Source organism: Chrysemys picta, chromosome 3 (genome assembly GCF_011386835.1).
Source record: "Chrysemys picta bellii isolate R12L10 chromosome 3, ASM1138683v2, whole genome shotgun sequence".
NCBI classification, from domain to species: Eukaryota; Metazoa; Chordata; order Testudines; family Emydidae; genus Chrysemys; species Chrysemys picta.
The window spans coordinates 5,762,156-5,781,829 of record NC_088793.1 but is presented as its reverse complement, the minus strand read 5'-3'; the positions used below and the strand labels follow the sequence as shown (position 1 = coordinate 5,781,829).

The 19,674-nt window shown below is 58.0% G+C and overlaps 1 protein-coding gene across 1 annotated transcript; it reads right to left on the bottom strand.

Moving 5' to 3' along the window:
- Positions 1–120: 120 nt before the first annotated feature.
- Positions 121–19,394, bottom strand: SLC35F6 (solute carrier family 35 member F6). The gene is made up of 6 exons (XM_005284107.4): positions 19,168–19,394; positions 9,015–9,087; positions 8,285–8,456; positions 6,161–6,373; positions 5,806–5,916; positions 121–5,079 (listed from the first exon to the last, which is right to left on the bottom strand). Exons 1-6 carry the CDS (start codon positions 19,242–19,244, stop codon positions 4,598–4,600), a joined length of 1,128 nt encoding a protein of 375 aa, XP_005284164.2. The 5' UTR covers positions 19,245–19,394; the 3' UTR covers positions 121–4,597.
- Between the last annotated feature and the right edge of the window lie 280 nt (positions 19,395–19,674).

Sequence of the window (19,674 nt, the reverse complement as noted above, 5' to 3'; positions counted from 1 at the left end):
AGAAGAGCTCTGGGAAGCTCAAAAGCTCGTACTTCCCAATAGATGGCCCAACAAAAGATTTTCTCTCTCTCATATCCTGGGACCAACAGAGCTACATCGACGCCACAAACATTCTTAGGCTTAGAATTTAATTTTTATTTTTGTAGTTTCGGTGGCTAATCTCTGTTTTATTCTGAAGCATTTTTTGATGTTTATCAATTTAAAGGTTCACAGTTGTGGGAAATCATGGGGGGGAGGGGCCAGCAATTATTTAATGTCAGTTAATAGCAAGATTAAAGAAGTGAAAGCTCTATAAACTGTTCAGACCCAAATTGTCAATGTCACATGTCAAAATACACATCGAAACAATCCTGAAATCACCCAAGCAAATCTGGTTTTATTGTTCATTCGCGCGGCCACTTGTAACCAGCCTAATTCAAAACTCTGAAGCGCTGGATTTTCACTCTAATTGAAAGTTTTCAAGCAGCATTTTTCTTACTGTGACTATGTGTAAATTTGGATGACTGATGAAACCATTGTTTGCTCAGTTTGTGTGAGTCTGGTGAAATCGATGTTTCCTGACATAAATCTAACCCTTCCAAGCCTACGTATGTTATAGGGCTCCCACCACCATGGCACCAGAGTATCTTATGATCTTTAAACCAAAACACAAGTGCACAATCTTTGCTGTACTGAAACGTGAGGTAGGGCGTAATCACTCCTATTTTGCAAAGGGGAAACTGAGGCACAGAAAGGCTAAGTGTATATCAAGTGCATGCAGGGAATCTATGTCAGAATGAAGACTTGAACTCCTGTCTTCCAAACCCCTCAGCCATCCTTCCTCTAATCAATTTATGGTTTCCTTACTCATCCTGATCATTGTATTCACCTGCTGCCTATCTTATACTTAGTGCATGAGCACTTCAGGCCAGGGGCTCTCTCTCCCTAAGGATCTGTACAGCACCTAGCATAACAGGACCACAATCCTGATAGATGCTCCAAGCACCACCCCAGTAAGCTCCATTGCCTGCACGTGTGAATTGTTGAGTTACAGACACTGCAGAGCGAGTTCCTAGGAGAAGGGGGCTATGTGGCATGGCAGGGGCACCTTCTTGTGGGTCAGTGGAGAAGTCCCCCCTTCACCTAGAGACGGGGTTCCTCCATGGGGAAGGGGAGGAATTCAGCCCTGCATCGAGGGCCAGTGCAAGGCCAAGGCAGCACCCAACTCTCACTTCATCCCTGTAAGCAGGACTTAATTTGTGCATCTGCCTTCCTTTGGCCCTCTCCCCAGGGCCAAATCCCCCCCCCCATGAGCCATTGCACACAGGGGTGCATTTTCCCACAGCTCTGCAAAGAAGCCCAAGCCCCCAGCTCTCTGTCATGACCTCCCCATGCTTCTTCCTGGGAGGAAAGTGGTGTTGGATTGGGAGCACCACCTGCAGCAGATGGGGGTGGGGGTCCCTGATACAGGGAAAGGGCCCCAGACACTGCCGTGCAGAGCATTGCATTGCATTGCGTTGCATGGGACATTCCAGGACCCTCCATCCTAGGATCTTCAACAGCCACCCATCACCCTGACATCTGAGCGCCTGCTGAAGGCTGTGTGCAGTGCCCCCAGGTGGTGGCATGAGGCCGCAGCACCAGTGCCCTGTCCAGCCAAGGCACACAGGACATGGCACCTCTCCAGGCTAACGGGGGGCATCTCTGCCAACCCAGCCAGACGGTGCTTTGCCTCAGCATCGGCTCCAAGGATGCTAGTTTCTCCGGGCTGCAGTTCCACATCATAGGAGCCCAGCAGGCCCTGCATACAGCTTCTCTTCCCCTCTTGTCCCAAGTCACTTGCCCCCCTCCTCTCTCCGGGGATGCGCTGGAAGTGCGCATGTCCATGAAGCTGGAAGGTTTGGGGGATGTGACATCCATCATAGCAGCCCCAAATACAGGCACGGCCCTCTCGGTCCCAGTGTCTGCCATGCGGGGGGTGGAGGGTGTCCGTAGGGGATTGCACGCAGCTGGCTACCTGGAAGGAAATCAGCTACCAGAGCTGACTGGGGCCTGGGGATGGAGGATCCCACCCTGCATGCACTACAACCGGGCAGATCAGCTCATGGCCTGGTGGCAGAAGCCAGGTGGTGCACACTTGGCCTGAGCCCTGCAAACAGAACAGGAAAGCAGGTGGGCAGAGAGGGCACATGCCAGTGGATAGAGGGAGAGAGACGGGGCTGCTTTTACTCCATTGTGTAAAGGAGAAAAGTTTGGAATTTTATTGGAGGTTGGGAGGGTGCATGGGAAGGAGGGAATTAGCGAGCTGGGGAGGAGAAATGCAGGAGAGAGAACCCAGGCTCACCACCCGTTCAGCTTCCTACAGCCTGACCCTGTTCTGCGGTATCCTGGACAAGCCTTGAGGAAGTCAGATTCACGTTACTGGAGTGAGTTAAACGTTAATACCACGGGGCCCATTGTGTTAAACATGCAATTGTGCAGCTGGAAGGGGGATGCTACCCGATTTCCTTCAGTTATCAGCCCTTTGAAGCCAGCCCCCGGGGAGAAACGCAAGACAAGTTCAAACTCCCTTCTCCAGGGGCCAAAGAAAGGATTTCTGGATAAATAGCCGGGTTTTAAAGGTACACAGGGCCTTTCTCCTGAGCCAGCCCAGATAGGACCTCTGGTCCACAGCGGGCCCCAATCCTCAAGGAAGGGGTGGGAGGACCAGGCCCTGTAAGACGGGGTGCTTGGGGTGAGCTGAAGCTGTGACGAGCTAGACACCACACCAAAACCCCTGGAGTGTGGGGGTGAAGGACCCAGAGCCCATGTGAGGGGTGGGGTAAGCTGTGCATGCAGGGTCTTGTAATGGTTTCTCTGTGGTGCCTTTACCTGAACCATAAAACAGCCCAGCGGAGGAAGTGCTGTGGGGTTGCCAGAACTACGGCAGTCGCTGGGAACCGGCTCGGAGGGGAAAGCAAGCAGGCCTGCCCGGGCAGCCTGCCTGTGCTGGGCACAACCCAGGGAACCCTGGTCAGAAGGGAGGGAGAGGGGTCTCCTGGGGGCTGAGAGTGGGCATCCTCGCCGAAGGGGGAATACAGGCACTGTGGCTCTGAAAGGGGACTACCTCCCTCCTGCACGGGAAGGGGCAGGGAAAGCAATCAGGACGGGCACGGGGAGGTGCCTCATGGCGAGGCCCGGGGCCAGTTCAAGCACTCTGAGGGACCGGGGAGCCTATGTAAAGGCTCAGGTCTGCATGGGAGGAGGGGAAGCTGGCTAGCAGGCCCAGCCACGGCTGGGAACAGAGAACAACCCTGACTGCAGCAGGCCGAGGAAGCCCCAGCAGGGGGGTGATCGATTCCAGTAAGAGGGAGACAAGGCCCAGGCTTCTCCCCAACCCCTGGCAGCATGCGCCCCCCAAGCCAGGCCTGTATCTCCCCCGCTGCAGGGTGAGTAAGGCAGCGACCGCCCTGGGTGGTGTGAGTCCAGCAGTTTCGATTGCTCCCTGCCTGGCGTGACAGCCCACGGAGCGTCCCATCAACAGAGGGAGCAGGGAGTGAACCAGCCCCCCGGGGCCTGCTGCCTATGTACACGCTGCGTGCTCCAGCCCTACGGCCAATTCCACCCAGTCCCCGCAGGGAGGACGCCATTTTGTACAACAAAATGGCCCCCTGCGCCCTGTGTGACCTTGCAAACGCTGTTTGCACAAGGTCACGCCTTGCATGCACGTGCGGAATTGCACACTTTACTGCACACGGCACAGCACACCCCCGCCCCCCACCTATGCTCCACTGGCCCCCAGTAGCCCAGCACCCAGGGGCCGGTGGAGGCAACGGGCAGCATTAAAATCCCCCCATGCCACCCTGGGTGCAGCAAACAGGGCCCCACCCTGCAGACGGCTTCAGCTCTGTGTAAGGAGACGGCCAAGGCAAAGAGCTTTCAGGGTTTACGGCCGTAACCAATGCTCTGCCAGGCTCCATCTGCAAGCGGGGCAGAAGAGGGGTCGTGGGCCTGTCCCACCAGCCTGGCAGAACGGTTTCCTCCAGTTACACGGTTAGACACTGCAGGTGGAGCAGGAACTAGGTGGGTAGAGCAAGTCCTCCTCCTTGGGGGGCAGGGGAGAAGGTAAAGATGCCCCCCAATGAAGGTCACCAATAAATGCATGCCTGGCCCTGAGCCCAGGTGTCTCCTTCAGAGGCAGCAGCTCCCAGCATCGGTCTGATGTGCATTCGCCGGTGCTGGTCCATAAACCTATCCTGGCACAGCCCTGGGTCGTGCAACCAGGCAGGCGGCAGGGGTCAGGGGAGAAGGGGGGGACCCACAGAACAGGATGTCACTGCAACCTCCTGGGAGAAAGGGGTGGATAACCCAGGTGCGCCGGTGGCATGGCAGGGCCTCCTCGGGGGATGGGCAGAGGCATTTTAATAGGGAAGGGGAGCACCTCTAGTGACCTTCACTCTCCGAATCCCACCTCCCATCCCGGAGGAGCTGGATCGAGCCCCCGAGGAGCCATGTCCAGAACGCCTGAGGCCCAGGAGAGCCAACAGAGTACAGAGAGGCAGGCTCCGGTGTCCCAGCCCGTGCCAGGGGATGAAGGGGTGCTGGGATCTGGCGTCCATACCCCGTGGAGTCCGGCTCCTCAGCTGTCCCCGTTGATGGGTGCCCTCTCCCCTCCCAGCAGATTCTCCCTCTCGGCCTCAGAGCCCAGAGCACCCGCCGGGGGCCGGCCCCAGGGCAGCCTGGCGAGCAGGGGCTGGTGCAGGCCGTTGTAGAGGGCAGCGCCAGTCAGGAGGATGAGGAAGCCCAGGATCTCCAGGCCGTGGAAGGTCTCCCAGCCCACGGCCAGGCTGACGGCCCAGATGACCACGGTGCGCAGGCTGTCCAGCACCATGCGGGTGGTGGCGCTGATCTCCTTGGTGACGCTGATGCCGGCAAAGTTGAAGAAGGCGATGCTGCTGATGTTGCCCGCCAGGGCCAGGGCAATGAGGGGCTGGCGGCCGATCTGGCAGAAGGCATCCAGGGTGTCCTCCAGCACCTGCCGCGGGTTGCCGCCAAAGTTGCCCGCCGGGATGTAGTACATGGGGATCAGAAGCAGGGACAGGATGACGAAGCCGAAGAAACCTGGGAGGGAGCAAGGCAGGGGGTGGCGGTGCAGAAAAGCCAGGCGCTGCTGGTTGGGGCTCATTCCCCAGAAATCCCCCCCTTAACACGTGGCATTTCCTTCCCCGGGAACCCATCCGGGGCCCCTGAACGCTGGAGCTGGGTTTTGCTGGGGAATGGATTTCAGGAGAAAGCTGCAGTTTTTCAGGGTCACGCAGGATCTAGTCGCCCCTCCCGCCGGGCACAAGTGAGCCGCAGGGACGGGAAATGAACCACGGAGGTTTAAGGAGGCCTCCCCTAGAGCCACGCTATATTCTGCCCCCTTGCTGCAGTATCCACCCGCGCCGCTGTTTCAGACACACGGAAAGCAGCCTGGCTAAATGCCAGCTCTTCCAAGCACCCCCAGCCCCATTCACTTGGACTGGAGTGGTGGAGACCCTTGCTCCCCTCCCGCCAGCTGCCAGTTTGCCCATGCTGCCTGGGCGCAGATCCCGGACCCCATGTCTTCAGTGGACAGGGACACTTCAGGTGCCCCCCATAAAAGCTTCAACCCCGGCAGCCTAGCGCCAGCCTCGGAGACTGGGATGCAGGACGCCGCCCGCTGCGTCTCCCAGCGGGAGTGGCAGGAGGGCTCCTTGCTCGGAGTCAGTAGCCCAGAGCTGCCCACAGGGCATCAGAGCCGCTTCCCCCTCCTCCTCCTAGCACCCGGTATGGGGTTCCCCCCACCCAGCCCCAGCTGCCACCTACCCTCCGTGCCGACGGCCCGCAGCGGGTGCACGTCGTGTTTGTAGATGAACTTCTCCTCCAGCACCATCTGAATGGCGACGATCACCTGGGCCATGATGATGAGCAGGTCACCTGGAGGGGGACGGGGAAGAGAGAACGTGGGGGTCTCCAGACACAGCCCTGTCCCAGACCCCTCACCCTCCGGGCGGCGTAACTGAAGCAGGAATCTATTGCATTCAGGACCCGCATCCCCGCAGCCAGTCCCACTCGGAAAATCTATCCCCAGCGACGGCCCCCTCTCAGATTCCTTCGTGGCCCTCCCAGGACGTTCCCCTCCCCGCCCGCCCCAGCCTTGCTCCGGGACTCCCCCCCGTACCTGTGATGACCTCGCTCAGCTTGTGCGTCTCGTCGCGGGTGCCGAGCATGTCCGCCAGCCCGACCACCACCAGCCCGGCCATGGTGACCAGGATCCCCAGCCACTGGCTTGGCACCAGCTTGCGGCCCAGGAAGGCCACCGAGAGCAGCCCGGTGAAGATGATCACCGCCCCGCGCAGCATCTGGAAGCTGGAGGCGCTAGTCATGTTCAGGGCTACGGCGGGAGAACGTGCTTGTGAGTGGAGCTGCCGGACCCGACGCGCCTCAGTCCTGACCCCCCAGCTAGTTCATTCCTCCCCCCCCAGATGCACCCCAGCCCCCCTGCTATTCCTGTCCTGCCAGCTGTCTCCAGACCCGGCCATTTTAGGAGCTCATTAAGCAAGGGACTCGTACCCCTGCAGAGCAGCTTGTGGGTGGGGGACTACGTCGCCCTCTTGTGGCTGGAAGCCCAGAGGATAAAAGCCTTTATACCAGTGCAGCTTGCAGAGCGTCTCCTCCAACTCAAACGCTAGAGCTCTGGTTTATCACAGCCGGGGGCCCTGGTTCTAGCCCCCCCCAAAATGCAGCACATTGAGGTGTTTTAAATCTGGGAGGCATGGAGGGGGCGATTGGGCCCAGGCAGAATATTTCAGCCACAGCGTCCTTCCCAGCCTGCGTTCAAAGCTTCCCACGCTCCCCCTCCCTCGCATGGCTCCAGCCTGCGGGAGAATGCGGCCGGAGAACACAATAACCGGCCATTACATAGGATTTAATCAGCCTCCGTCTCCTTTGACGTGCTCACAATTAACTGCTTCATCCATCATGGGAGGGTGTCGCCGGCTCCACGTCGCTCCCAGCCAGGGAGTTTTTGCGGGTGACTTTAATTGGAGCTGTGAGCTCTGTGCTGAGACCTTGTGGAAAGGGCCCCACCCCCTCTGCTTGTGGGTAGGACAGCTTGCGTTTTGTGGTGGATGGTTTTATTTCCTGATTTGAACGTGGATGGTTTTATTTCCTGATTTGAACGTGACCTTTCAGAGCCTTCTCGCGCGGCTCTGGGTCAGCGCCCCCGGCCAAAAATCTCCTCACGCCACTCGGTCCAGAAGTAGTCAGAAAGAGATTCGTGCCCCTGGTTTCAAAGCCCACTCCCCCCCCCATCTTGCCCCTTGTGTTACTTACAGCTGGGCAAAGCGAGCGAACTCACGGCATTTCCCACCCACTCTGCACGGGGGTGAATGAGGATGGCCAAGGTGCCGGGCAGTGGGGAAATCAGGCCCTGAGTTTCTAGGGGGGGGTTTATTAAAACTGATTATTTACATAAAGGACATCGGATCATCAGAGCTTCTTAGCCATTTGCGGACACAGGGCTTCCGTCCTCCCCTTGACTGGCTGGAGGAAGGAAGTGGTAAAGCAGACGATTCGGGGAATGGCTAGCTTAAAGGAAGGACTGTGACAAAGTTAGGAGGCTACCCTGGGAATCAGGAGGCCAGGGTTCAAATCCTAGTTCCGCCAGATTCCCTGTGTGACTGTGGGCAAGTCGCTGCCCTTCTGTGCCTCAGTTTCCCCTCTGTACACTAGAGCTAATAGCTCTGCCTCACAGAGGGGTCGCAAGGAAAGCTGCATTCCGGAGTGTGAGGTGCTCAGACACTACAGTAACAGGGCCAGATAAGTACTTAAGATAACTTCAGTTTCTGCCCCCCTAGGAGAGGGCACCCCCTACAGGAAGCAGGCCTCCCTCCGAGAGAAGGCGTAGTCTCTGGAGAGCTGACAAGGGAACATACATTGCTCGGTGGCCTGTTGGTTTGTTCTCTTTGCAAAACAGATGAGCAATGTGTGTGTGTGTGTGTGGGGGGGGGGAAATCAGGGGTTTTCCCCTCCCCTCCCCCCTTGCCCATTTTGTTGGTTGGCTCCGTAACAGGGGGCAGTTTCCAAATGAAAAGTGACACTTTTAATCCGTGTTCAAAGCTGGGGTTTTCTTTGCCTTTTTAAAAAACAAACTATGGGGGGGGGTTAACCCCCCCAGGAAGGACCACCTGCAAAGAGTCGTGACGGTTCACAGTTTTAAAGACAACTCCACTTGCCCCTTGTGTATCAGGTGCCCCCTTTCGCCCCCCAGGCCCGGAGCCGCGTCGGAGCCCCCAGCACTTACCCACATACATGATGCTGGTCCCAGTCATGTCACACAGCGCCGGGGGCAGGAAAAGCAGCGGGTTGAAGGGCTGCGCGGGGGCCAGGCTGGGCTCTGCTCTCTGCCGGTCCCTGCAGAGCAGGATGTAGAAGGCAGCCAGGCAGGAGAATTCGCCCAGGAACATTCCCACGGCCTGAAACACGGACACAGCCGCTCTGTAACGACAGCGCTTGGGGAGGCGGCTCGGCAGAGACTGGGCGCTGGGATCTCCGGGGGCAACCACAGCTCCTCACCCAGTGACTGTTCCCTGGAGCGAGGCAGACCCAGGAAGCTCTGCCGCCCCACAGCTCCAGCAGTGCCCCTCGGTCCCAAACCGTAGCCTCCTCTCCAGCTGGGCCAGTGGATCCCGGAGCCGCTGGATGGCGGGACAGGCCAGAGCTTAAAATATTAGACGATCTGCTGCGCAAACCTGCTGATCCAGGAAGGGGTGGAGAGATGGGGAGGTGGGGGGAGGACATGACATCCCTCTTCCCCAGAATAACCCCCTCTGCTCCTGAAAGGCACTGCCATCAGGGTGGGCCAGAGAGGAAGCATGGTCAACATGCTGGCCTGGGGCTCCGCAGAGTTGGGTTCATCTCCCCTCCCTGCAAGTGGGGCTGGGAGGAGAGATCCGCCACGAGGGGAGTGTGCGTGCGCCCCCCGATTCCGTCCCCCTGGCGAAACCCACGGCCCCGCCGGGCGCCGGCTGTACCTGGAGGAAGGGATGCTGGAAGCTGTGCTCTGCACTCCCGCCGCAGCCCCCCGCGGTGAAGTTGTCAGCCCATCTGGAAACGAGACAGAGCGGGGGTTACTGTTGGAATAGGAAACCTGCAGAGAGTGAAACCCAGCTCTCCCCCTTTCTTCAACGAACCGGGGACGTGCTAGAGTGACCCCAGCTACCGCTAAGCCAGGGTCCCCAAATGTTTTACCTCACGCCTCCCCCTTGCCCCGTCCGCGCCCCCCAAGCCAGGGCCAGGAGCGGGGGGACACAGACAGGGGCAAGAGGGCTGGGGCTATAGCTAGAAGTAGAGGGGCCGAGGCCGGCAGCCGGGATCTCGGGCATGGGGCCGGCAGTGGAGCTAGGGGTGCTCCCTCCCTGTCTCCTGTGGGGGTCTGGCCCAGGCCTCAGCTGCGCCCCCCCCGAATGTTCCTCCATCTGTGCTAAGCCCTGCTTTGGCTGGCGGGCTGGAAAACACCAGCCTTCTGAGGGTTAACAGCGGGAAGGACGAGGCCAGAGGCTCTTGCATGCAGCTACAATCGGGAGACAGCCCTTTCTAACCGACCAGATCCGCTCCGGGCCTAGCCAGACTCACTCCCATCAGCCCTGTGCAGCGCTGGCAGAGCGAGCTGGATTCTACTCCGGCTCATGCATCCCCCAGAGCGAAGGGTCACTTTTCAGAGCACATGGGCAGGCCCTGTTCCTTTAGCCTGCGGGGGAAACCGGTGCGCGGCTGTAACGGGGCGAGGTTCTTCCGCAGCCCGCGAGGAAAAGGAGTCTCTAAGTATTGCAGACAGAAGCGGAGGGATCTCTGGTATTTACCGAGGAACACGGCTCAGCCGAGGACACTTCCCTACCGGGCAGGTGCAGAGCAAACCGCACCAAGGGAGTGCTGCGTTTTAAAAACAAACAGCTGTCTGCACAGCTGCATCGCCTCGGGAGCATGGTCCAGCTATTAGAGCAGGGCTCTGGGGCCCAGGACTCCTGGGTTCCAGCTTGCTCCGTCAGCCCGAGCCGTTATTTGCTGTTTCATGGCCTGATGGGGAATAGTTGCCTCCCAGGATGCTGGGAGAGGAGTTTATCGATCTGGAGATCTGTGGATGACAGGAGCTAAGGAGAGCACTGCTGATCTCTGCAGCGATAGTGTCTTAGCCTTGTACGGGCCCACTGTCTATTCATGATTACCTAGGGCTGGTTGAAAGACAGGAGGAATTCTTCCCCCCGCCACCCCTTTTCTCAGATTTGTAAAGGTTTGGACAAGCGCTTGGGTTACCCCCAACCCACTGCCCTTTAGAAAAGCGCTTGAGGTCACGGATTGTCTCACAGCATTTCATAAACGAATGAGCTTTATTCAATACCCCAGACAGCTCACGGTATATCCGGGACGGGGAAAGCGCCGTCTTCCTGTCACCCAACCTGGCCTCGACCCTGGGCAGCCTGAACCATAGAACTGAGAGGTGGAGAGTGTTTTGGGTCAAGTCCAGCTCCCTGCAAATGCAACGTCGTGGCCTACCATCAAGGCACCCGGCAGTCTGGTGTCAGCACACTGCAAGTTCTCTAGCAGCTTTAGGAGGGGTTTTCTGGACTGAATTTAAAGGGATTAATCCAATCTGTGCCGTATCCTTTGCACTAGGTGTTTTGACATTATGTGTTTTAAGCTGCACCCAAGTTCTCCGTGTGTTACGTGTTCGTGCACTGACAGCATAAAACTCACATTGCTGAAGATGAGATTGCAAGGGGGAAGGCTAGAGGTTTTTGGAGGGAACAGCTGGGGCTTTTAGTGGTTTGAGAGTGTAGGATAAACCCATTAGCTGGATGGCTTTTAAACGATCAGCAGTGAAACAGTTGGCAATTTAAGCGGCACTGCCATCATTAGGTTTCAGAGTTAACACGTCAAGCTGAAGGGGGCAATCCACCCCTCCCTTAGGGGGTGTTTCAGCCTGGCTGCCACCCCAGCAAGACTACACTGCATCTGTTTGCATTTGGAAGGCTTACTTGACAGCCATAAATACCAGCCACTTGCAATTCTGGAGCAAAGGATAGATTTTGCAACTGAGGAGTTTGCCGCAGAATACACAGGGCCTGGCCTATTGGACACATACTGCTGCTTTATCTAGCCTAGTACGTCCCTGGGACTAGACGGACAATGAATCAGAACAGAACGGGACTGCGTTTGTCTCACTCCAGCCACCTCGGCTGCCCAGATTTCTGTTCCTAGAGAATAAGTCCCACTTGTTCAGGCGGCATCACTAGGCTGGAGCTGTTCTAGTTAGTCTGGGCCAGCGACGCGCCGAGCTCGCTTTGATGGGAGCCGTTGGGCACGCTGCCCGGGCCTGCAGATTTGGGGAAGTGGTTAAGAGCAGCAGCGTGCTCAGTCCGGCGGGGGAACAAAGGGAAGAGCCTTGCTTTGAGACGCTGTCAGAGCTCTAGCCGCGGAGGTGAGCCACAGCACATTCTGCTCGATGCTCGAACAGTCACAGGTTCAAATCTCCCACGGCCGCGACACCCAATACCAGGGCCACCATCCAGCAGTGGGCAGCACAGTGCCCCAAGCTCCTACCCTGCTGTCGGTGCTTTTGAGACTGACCGCAGCTGGGCCGCCCACTCCAGCCCTCACTTGGGGCCGGCTGGCAGAGGGGCTGCTGATTTGTAGCCATTGCCTTAGGGGGCAGACTTCTCTGTAGTTCACACTCAGCGGGGAACGCTTTCCCGGGCCCGGGAAGATTTTCAAGAGTTTAAATTTTTTTTTACCATCCCGAACTGGAACCGCAACAAAAATCTTGACAAAAAATCATCTGTGGCCGAACGAGTCGTCAAAAGATTTTTGTTTGGGTCAAGCCAAGTGTTTCATTTTGGTCGGCTCTCTTTTTTCTTTTCAGCCTAGCGAGCTTACGTTCTGAAACAAAGTCACTTTGAACTGGGAAACTTGCTGCGGTCGAAAGGAACAATTCCCAAACTTTTCTGCAACTTTTCCCCCAAGTTGGGAGAGTCGTCCAAACCGGCCCCGTCTTGCGAACCCGTTCTGCTTTGACAAATTAGCATTTTTTTGGCCAAAAAGGGATTTGTCAAAGAGTTCCCAGCCAGTGTTACAGTTTACAAAACTCCTGACATGCAGCCAAGGTAAAGCGCTCTTTGGAGACCACCCCAGCAGCAGATATTTCCCAGGAAGGAAAAGGTTGCTTTCAAAGGGGCCTGCAGCCACAAGTGCTGTCACTTGGCCAGTTGCTGCACAGACTTGCCTGCAAGCCCAGTGGTTAGCACAAAGCTTTAGGTTTCCTGGCACCGGTTCCAGCCCCTCCCTGGCCGGGAGTGACAGTGAGGCGAACCCGACACCTCTATGTAACAGATAGAGTAAGGGAGCCTCGGCCCCTGGGAATCAGGTGTCAGCCCGGCATTAATCTTCACTAGATCAGTTGTGGTTGCGGGAAAGAGAGATGTCTAGTGAGAGCCGGGGGATCCCTCGAATCAGGGAGCAGCACTCCCTTTGCAGATGGTGATCCTGTGCACGTGGAGATGTGGTAGCAGGAATGGCAGGGTTGCCCTTTGGGAGGTGAAGGGGGTAGCCAGCTGTGCCACTTCCCCACCCCTTCCCCCCAACATTAACCCATCTGGAGGCAGGTTTCTGCATCCAGCAGAGACAGGCTAGCGAGCTCGAGGGGCTACTCCTCGGCCCCAGTGTCCAAGCCCTGGGGCCAGCCCCAACCCAGCCCTGTTTGTCCAAGGGCAGCTTGCAGAACCGCACCATCAGCTGCCCAGGAGGTTTGCATCAGCTGCGGGCAGGGGACAGGAAGGGGAGAGCGTTCTTCCCCTATGAAACGGCACTGCCTTTGCCCCGGGATTCGAGGCTGATCCTGGGCCCGATTCCCCCTGCCCCACGCGGTCACACCCATGTTACACAGATGCCGGGCAGGGAGAGACAAGGCCCCGTGTTCAGCTTCCTTCCCCCATCGTGTTCATTCTATGCCACGTCCACACGCAGCTGCAGCCTCCCTTGCCAGCAGATGCGCTGCTCAGCGGGAACTGCCGGCCCAGCATCCAGTTACGCCAAACGAGAGAGGGAACAGCTCTGGGATCTAGGCACCAGCTCTGGATTTCAGCCACTCCCCATGCGACAGATCAGAATCCTGCAACTTCTCTGCCTTGGAAAGACACAGGGCCGAGCCGGTCTTATGTTCGAGGCTCTACCTGCTCCGTGGAGGAGGTTGCTTCAAGCCGATGGTCTCCCTTGCCCCTCCAACACTGGCACAACCACCTCCACCCCAGAGGTGGCTGCAATTCAGACCCAAGGTCTCAGCAACTAACTTTTTATCCTGTGATCTGATGTGCTTTAGGGCCTGCCTCTGCGGGACTCCCAGTCTGTTCCTAGACTATGGAGACCAGGAGAGGTGGGTGACCGGACTAGGGATGGATCTGTCTTGCCAGCAGTTTAATTAGTTCCCATGTGCGCCTAACACCCACCCTCCACCCCCAAGACACCCGCATATCAGAGAGGCAAGATAAACCCGGCTAGCTTAGCTGAGGATTTCACAAGGTCGACACCCAGGTCATTACACAGAGGCAGGGAGGTTCAGGGATCCATTGCTTGACGGATTGCCTAACTGGGGAAGGGATGTTTGATATGTGGGGAAAGGGGATGTTTCCAGGGCTTTGTTCTTAGATGGCTGAGCTGCTGAGAAGAGCTGAGTTAGCAGCCGGAGAAGCCAAGGCCCTTTTATCCACAAAACAAGGGTGGTAAACAGTGGCAGGGCAAACACTCTGTACCCTGCTTCCAGCCTCCCCATCTTCAAGAGCCCATGATTCACCACACACGTTTTCACCCTTCCCAGGGGCAGAGCTGCTCAAAACGTTTCCGTGGAAAACACATGCAGTCTCGTGCAGTGGATGCTGGTTACTAGCTGTCTGGAGCGGCTCGCGACCGTGAGTGCCCACCTCCGGCAGACTGTCGGAAAACAGGGCAGACACCCCAAATGGGTGGGGTGGTCTATAATCACATTAGTTACTGGCTTGGGGAAATCTGAACTCCTGGGTCACTAGACCAGTCTTACCATGGAGTCACAGACTGGAGAGGCCGAGGGGCGTGTCTATCTCGCCACCCAGACATACTGGCCTTCGTGATCAATGGTCGCTTACACCAATAACCACACCACAGCAGGTTGCTCCCAGTCCGAAGAGACCAGTCACTTACCCCCCATCATTTGGTACCACAGATCTTACACCAAAGACTACTCGAGAACTGGCTACCAGTGTTAACTAACTAATGGTTTATTAGCAAAGAAAAAGTGAGTTACTGAGGGGTTAAAGCAGGTACAATACGTGCACAGGTGAGTCAGAGTCTATCATCCCAAAGGGTGGTGGAGCTGTAGCCATCTGCCCGTTTCCCAAAAGCCTCTCAGAGCTACCCAGAATAACTCTGGGGATCTCCCTCGTTTCGTGCAGTTATTCTGCTCCATTAGAATCCAAACAGCCTAGAGACAAGGATCTTTCCCTGAATCCACACTTCTATCTTCAGAGGGGTAGCCGTGTTAGTCTGGATCTGTAAAAAGCAACAGAGAGTCCTGTGGCACCTTATAGACTAACAGACATACTGGAGCATAAGCTTTCGTGGGTGAATACCCGCTTCGTCAGACGCATTCATATTCACCCACGAAAGCGTATGCTCCAATACGTCTGTTAGTCTATAAGGTGCCACAGGACTCTTTGTTGCTTCTATCATCTTCTCCCAGAAAACAAGCTACCAGGGCCACTACCCACAGGTGGGCTCTGAGGAAGGAGAGTGAGAAATGCATCTAGAACAGCGGTCCCCAACCTTTTCTGTGGGGCAGGCACCGGACGACTAGCCGCCGAGGACTGTGGCCGCTGGACAGGCAGCTGCCGAAATGCCACCGTGAAGCAGCAACGTCAAGAGGCGTTGCCGCCGAGAAGCAGCATCATCAAGAGGTGTCGCTGCCAAAATGCTGCCGAAAATCGGCGGCATTTCGGCGGTAGCACTTCTTGGCGTTGCCGCTTCTTGGCGGCATTTCGGCGGCTGCTTGTCCGGCGGCTGCTTGTCCGGCGGCCAGTAGGTGGGCGCACACGGATGCCTGGGCGGGCGCCATGGCGCCTGCAGAAACCGCGTTGGGGACCCCTGATTTAGAGTCTTATCTCCGATCATTACACACAATGGCCACTTGCTTTGAAAGTGACATTTCCCATTAAAGTTCTTCATTTGCATTCTCAAGGCTTCTCTCTCCTTTGAGCGGTTAAGGCGCTGTCCACACTACACAGCTTTTAGCGACGTGGCTGTGTCCAAGCCGCTAAAAGTCGTGCAGTGTAGCCACCGTTGGTCGGCTATCCTGCCGACCACGCGCTGTTCACACTGGCACCTGTGGCGGCAAAACTTTTGTCTTTCGGGGGGGGGGGGCGGGTAACACCTCTGAAAGACAAAAGGTTTGTCGTTCAATTGCCGGTGTAGACAGGGGTACACGCTGTGGAAACGTTCGCTGCTCCATTGTAACGGGAGACAGAGAAGTGAAAACAGCACCAGCATAGGCGCTGACTCCATGGGTCCTCCAGGGCTGGAGCACCTGTAACCCACACACCTGCTGGGGGTGGGGTTCTGTCCCATCTAGTGGCACTGAGACCACTTAGAGAGCGAGATTAATGAGTCTGTTCTACAGCCTTAGCTAAGAGCCACATCGTTTTTAGCTCATGCAGTAGAGACTCATGCATTTAGCGCCAAAGGTTCCCGCCTGCCGACAACCTGGGTCTGTCAGTGTCACACACACACACACACAAATTAGCGGGTGCTTAACACCCACCAGCAGCCAAGCTCCCCACCTCCCGCACAGCACCTGCTGCAATCAGCCGTTCTGTGGCGTGTGGGGAGGTGGCGGGGCCTGGGGTGGAGGGCGAAATCGAGCACCCCCCCCCCCAGGGTACAGAGGAAGTCGGCGCCTATGAACGCAGGTGACATCCCACTAGTTTTCTGGAAGTTTATGAGCTCAAAAAGTGATTGTGTTTGGTGTTTAGACAAGTAAATCAACCTGGCCTCCAGCTACGCATTTGTTAGCGTTCAGTGAGGCCTGGGGCTTTGGCATGAGTGGGGACCTGGTCTGCCAGTGTCGCACCGGCAATGCCGATGAAGGCAGCTTTCTGTTATTAGCACCTGATCCCGTCCCACGGACTTTAACAGGAGTCGGATATTAGCACGTTTCTGAGCAGGGAGAGGTACCGTGCAAGGCCACGGGCCCCCATTCCCCACTGAAAGCCCCATCTGCAGGCAGGTTTGTAGGGCTGCAGCCAGGGAAGGAAACTCTGGGACATGCCAAGCCCAAACAGCCGGGTGCCAGGGCAGGGCACAGCCCAGAGAGTACCAGGCAGTCCCACGTTCCCCAGCACCCGTCCCCAGGGGAAAGCACCAGTATCAAGGCTGCAGCCCCCCCCCCCAGCCTCCCCTCCCACTCCGCAGCGACGGGACTCCTACGTTACCCTCCTGTGCAGGTGGCAGGCCCCTTGCCACCCCAATCTGCTGTCCCAGGCAGGGGCCTTTCACTCCTTGGCAACCTCCGGCTAACAACGCTTTGCTGGAAACGGAGCGGTTGCAACTAACCAGCATCCACTGTACGGCACAGAAACAAGGGGATTTCAACTAAGCTTCCCAAACAGGAAAAAGTCAAACCGGTTTTAGATGAAAGTGAAAGTGAAACGGATCCAGAGCGGGTTTCACTGCTCCCCATTTCCATTGTGCAGGATACATTTTTTTGTTCTGACTCCAAAGAAGTTTGTTTTTGTTCCAAGTGTCACATCCCCTGGCGGGGTCATTCTGGTTCCCAACCTGCTCAACATATGGGAGGATGGGGGGGGCTACGGTCACATACAAAGGCCACCATAAGTCTCCCAGCCTTGATCAGTCCAATGCGCTTCGGTGTAAGTACAACCCCTACCAGATCAGCAACGGCCTTGAGCCACCCGGCACATGTGCCACTGGCCTGAATTTAAAAATCTACCACGCAAAATTAAATTGCCCTTGGATTTGAGGTCACTTCTAACCGGGGTGGGGAAATCGGGAGAGGCAAAGATGTTTTGTGGGAGAAGCAGAGAGCATAGGTTGCATCTTGCACCATGAGCGTAGGTAGCATCTGCTCCATGCTTTGGGCACCAGGAACGACGTGTTGGAAACGCGTAAAATTCAGCCTCAAAGCTCAGCAGGAAAAGCTAGTGAGAGCGGAGCTCACACCCCAGACAGTCCGAAGTCGGGCAGGGGGCGTGTGACGGAAGGCGCCCCGGTACGTCACACGCTAAGTCAGCAGAATTTCTGCACAAGTCAGGGCAGAGCCTGACCTCACCTGCCACATGACCAGACACGCCAACAACCCATTCCAGCTGACCACCCCACTGACTCAGCTCTGCATTTCGCAAGAGGCATTAAAAAAAAAAAAGCGAATCAGCGGTTTCTGTTGAGCCGTTTGCCAAGGCAGGGACTCAGGAGATGGGGAGTCGCTTCCTGGGCCCCCTTGGGCAAGTTGCTTTAATTTCCCCGTGACTCAGTTTCCCCACCTGATATTTCATGAATTGCGGCAAAGCGCTCGGAGGCAACAAAGACGGGGCACCGACGAGGGGCTAGACCATGCTCAGAGCTAGCGCTCCGCCCCCCTGCTCGCAGGAGGGCAAAAGAAGCCGGGAGATCAGAGCCGGCTTCCTATATCTCTCCCCACGCAGGCTTTGCAGGAAGGGAAGTGGTCGAATCCCCACTCTCAGCTCTGTCACTGGCTGCAGAGGGGAAGGAAGCCCCATTTCTAACCTACTGCATGTCTTGGCTTTACAGCACCGCATCCTTTGCAAGGCCTAGAAACCAGAATCGACTTAACAGCGAGTTCACACACAGCCCCACGTTGGGAATGAGTCAAACCCCACAGCTGGGACCAGCCCCTGGACAGATGAGGCTCTTTCTGCGTAAGTCGTAACCGTGGAGCCGAACCGGTGCAGGTGTGCAGCCTGGGCTCGGAGATCTCAGCGCGTACGGGATTGGCAGAGGCCTGGCATTTTGGGGGCAGGCAGAGAACTGGCTAGAAGAAATCTCCCCTCCCCAAATGGTGCAACGCTGCCCAGCGAGGGGAATTACCGCTTCCCTTGCAGAACGGGGCATTAGCCACCCTCAGAGGAGGGACTGTTCTGTTTCCGGGCGCGATTCCTCACGTTGAGCCTTCTTATGCAAGGAGAACCCCAACTCAGTCAGGATTCGAACTCAGCAACCAGTTAACTCCCTTTGCTGTGCCTGGCAGGGGGCTGTTCTGGGCCGACCTTTGGAGCATTATCTCCGCATCAAAGGCGTGGCTACGGGCCCCTGCGGAGCAGGCACCTTTCTCCAAGGCCAGAACCGTGGCCCCCGAGAGCCGTCTGGCTGTGAGGCCGAACGCACTACACATGCCAGTGGGCTAAGCACCGGCCAGACACGACGCAGCAGGCGGAGAACTGAGGCACGGAACGGGCCGTGTCCACACGCACAGCAGCTGGGCTTTAACCACACCGGGGTAGTTACAGGGGCACAACCCCCCCTCAACATGGGGAAAAGGGCCCATCCCACCGCAGCTCTCCCCTACGGGAAGGGAGGGCCATTCCCCCAGCTCCCCCAACCCTGTTCCCAAGAGAAATAGGGGCCCTTCGACACCCAGCCTCCCCCCCACTTACTGAGGGCTGGAGGGGAGGCTCCCCCGGGGGAGCCCAGATCAGAGCCCATCTCCTAACCACAACCCCCAGCCATCAGACAGATCGGGGGGGGGGGGCAGCCCACAGGAAGCACCCCCTAGCGCTTGGCACCCCGTGTTGCTCCCCGGGACCCGGGTGCAGCCCCCCCCCCGCCAGCAGCCCCCCCCCGCGTTGCTCCCCGGGACCCGGGTGCAGCCCCCCCCCCCCCCGCGTTGCTCCCCGGGACCCGGGTGCAGCGCCCCCCCCCCCCCGCCAGTAGCGCCCCCCCGCGTTGCTCCCCGGGACCCGGGTGCAGCCCCCCCCCCCCCCGCGTTGCTCCCGGGACCCGGGTGCAGGCCCCCCCCGCGTTGCTCCCCGGGACCCGGGTGCAGCCCCCCCCCCGCCAGCAGCGCCCCCCCGCGTTGCTCCCCGGGACCCGGGTGCAGCCCCCCCCCGCCAGCAGCGCCCCCGCCCGGCGACTCACTTGGCCGAGAGGGTGTTGATGGAGCCGGTGAGCAGCATGAGGCCGGCCAGGAAGAGCTGGTACTTGGTCCAGGCCATGGTGCGGGGCCGGGCCGGGCCGGGCTCGCTCCCCCGGGCTCGCTCTGCACCCACCGGGCCCCGCCGCCGCAGCTCTCGGGCAGGGAGGAGCGAGCCCCGGGCTGGAGGAGGAGGAGGAGGAAGGGAGGTCACATGACCGCAGTCAGCTGAGAGAACCCGCCCAGCCCTTTTTTTGCAACCCGCTCCGCCCCCAGGGCCCCGATCCGGCTGCCGCGCCTGGCCCCATAGAGCAGCGGGGCTGGGGCCGGGGGCTGCCCAGCCACGGGCCCTGGGGCGCACCGGGGCAGGCTCGTCTCCTGGCTGCTCTCCCGGGGGCAGGACAGCAGGCAGAGCCTGGAGGGCCCCGAGCCGGGGAGCCAGGCCCCATGGGGGGCAGACCTGCCTGGGCTCAGAGGGGGGGTGGGGGTTGGTAAGAAAGGCTGGGCCAAGG

Excerpts from the sequence above, each read along its gene's own strand:
- SLC35F6 (XM_005284107.4), bottom strand. The coding sequence starts at position 19,244 with ATGGCCTGGACCAAGTACCAGCTCTTCCTGGCCGGCCTCATGCTGCTC. Across the intron at positions 6,374-8,284 it reads GACCAGCATCATGTATGTGG|CCCTGAACATGACTAGCGCC; the intron begins GTAAGTGCTGGG and ends CTCCCGCCGTAG. Across the intron at positions 5,917-6,160 it reads GCTGAGCGAGGTCATCACAG|GTGACCTGCTCATCATCATG; the intron begins GTACGGGGGGGA and ends GTCCCCCTCCAG.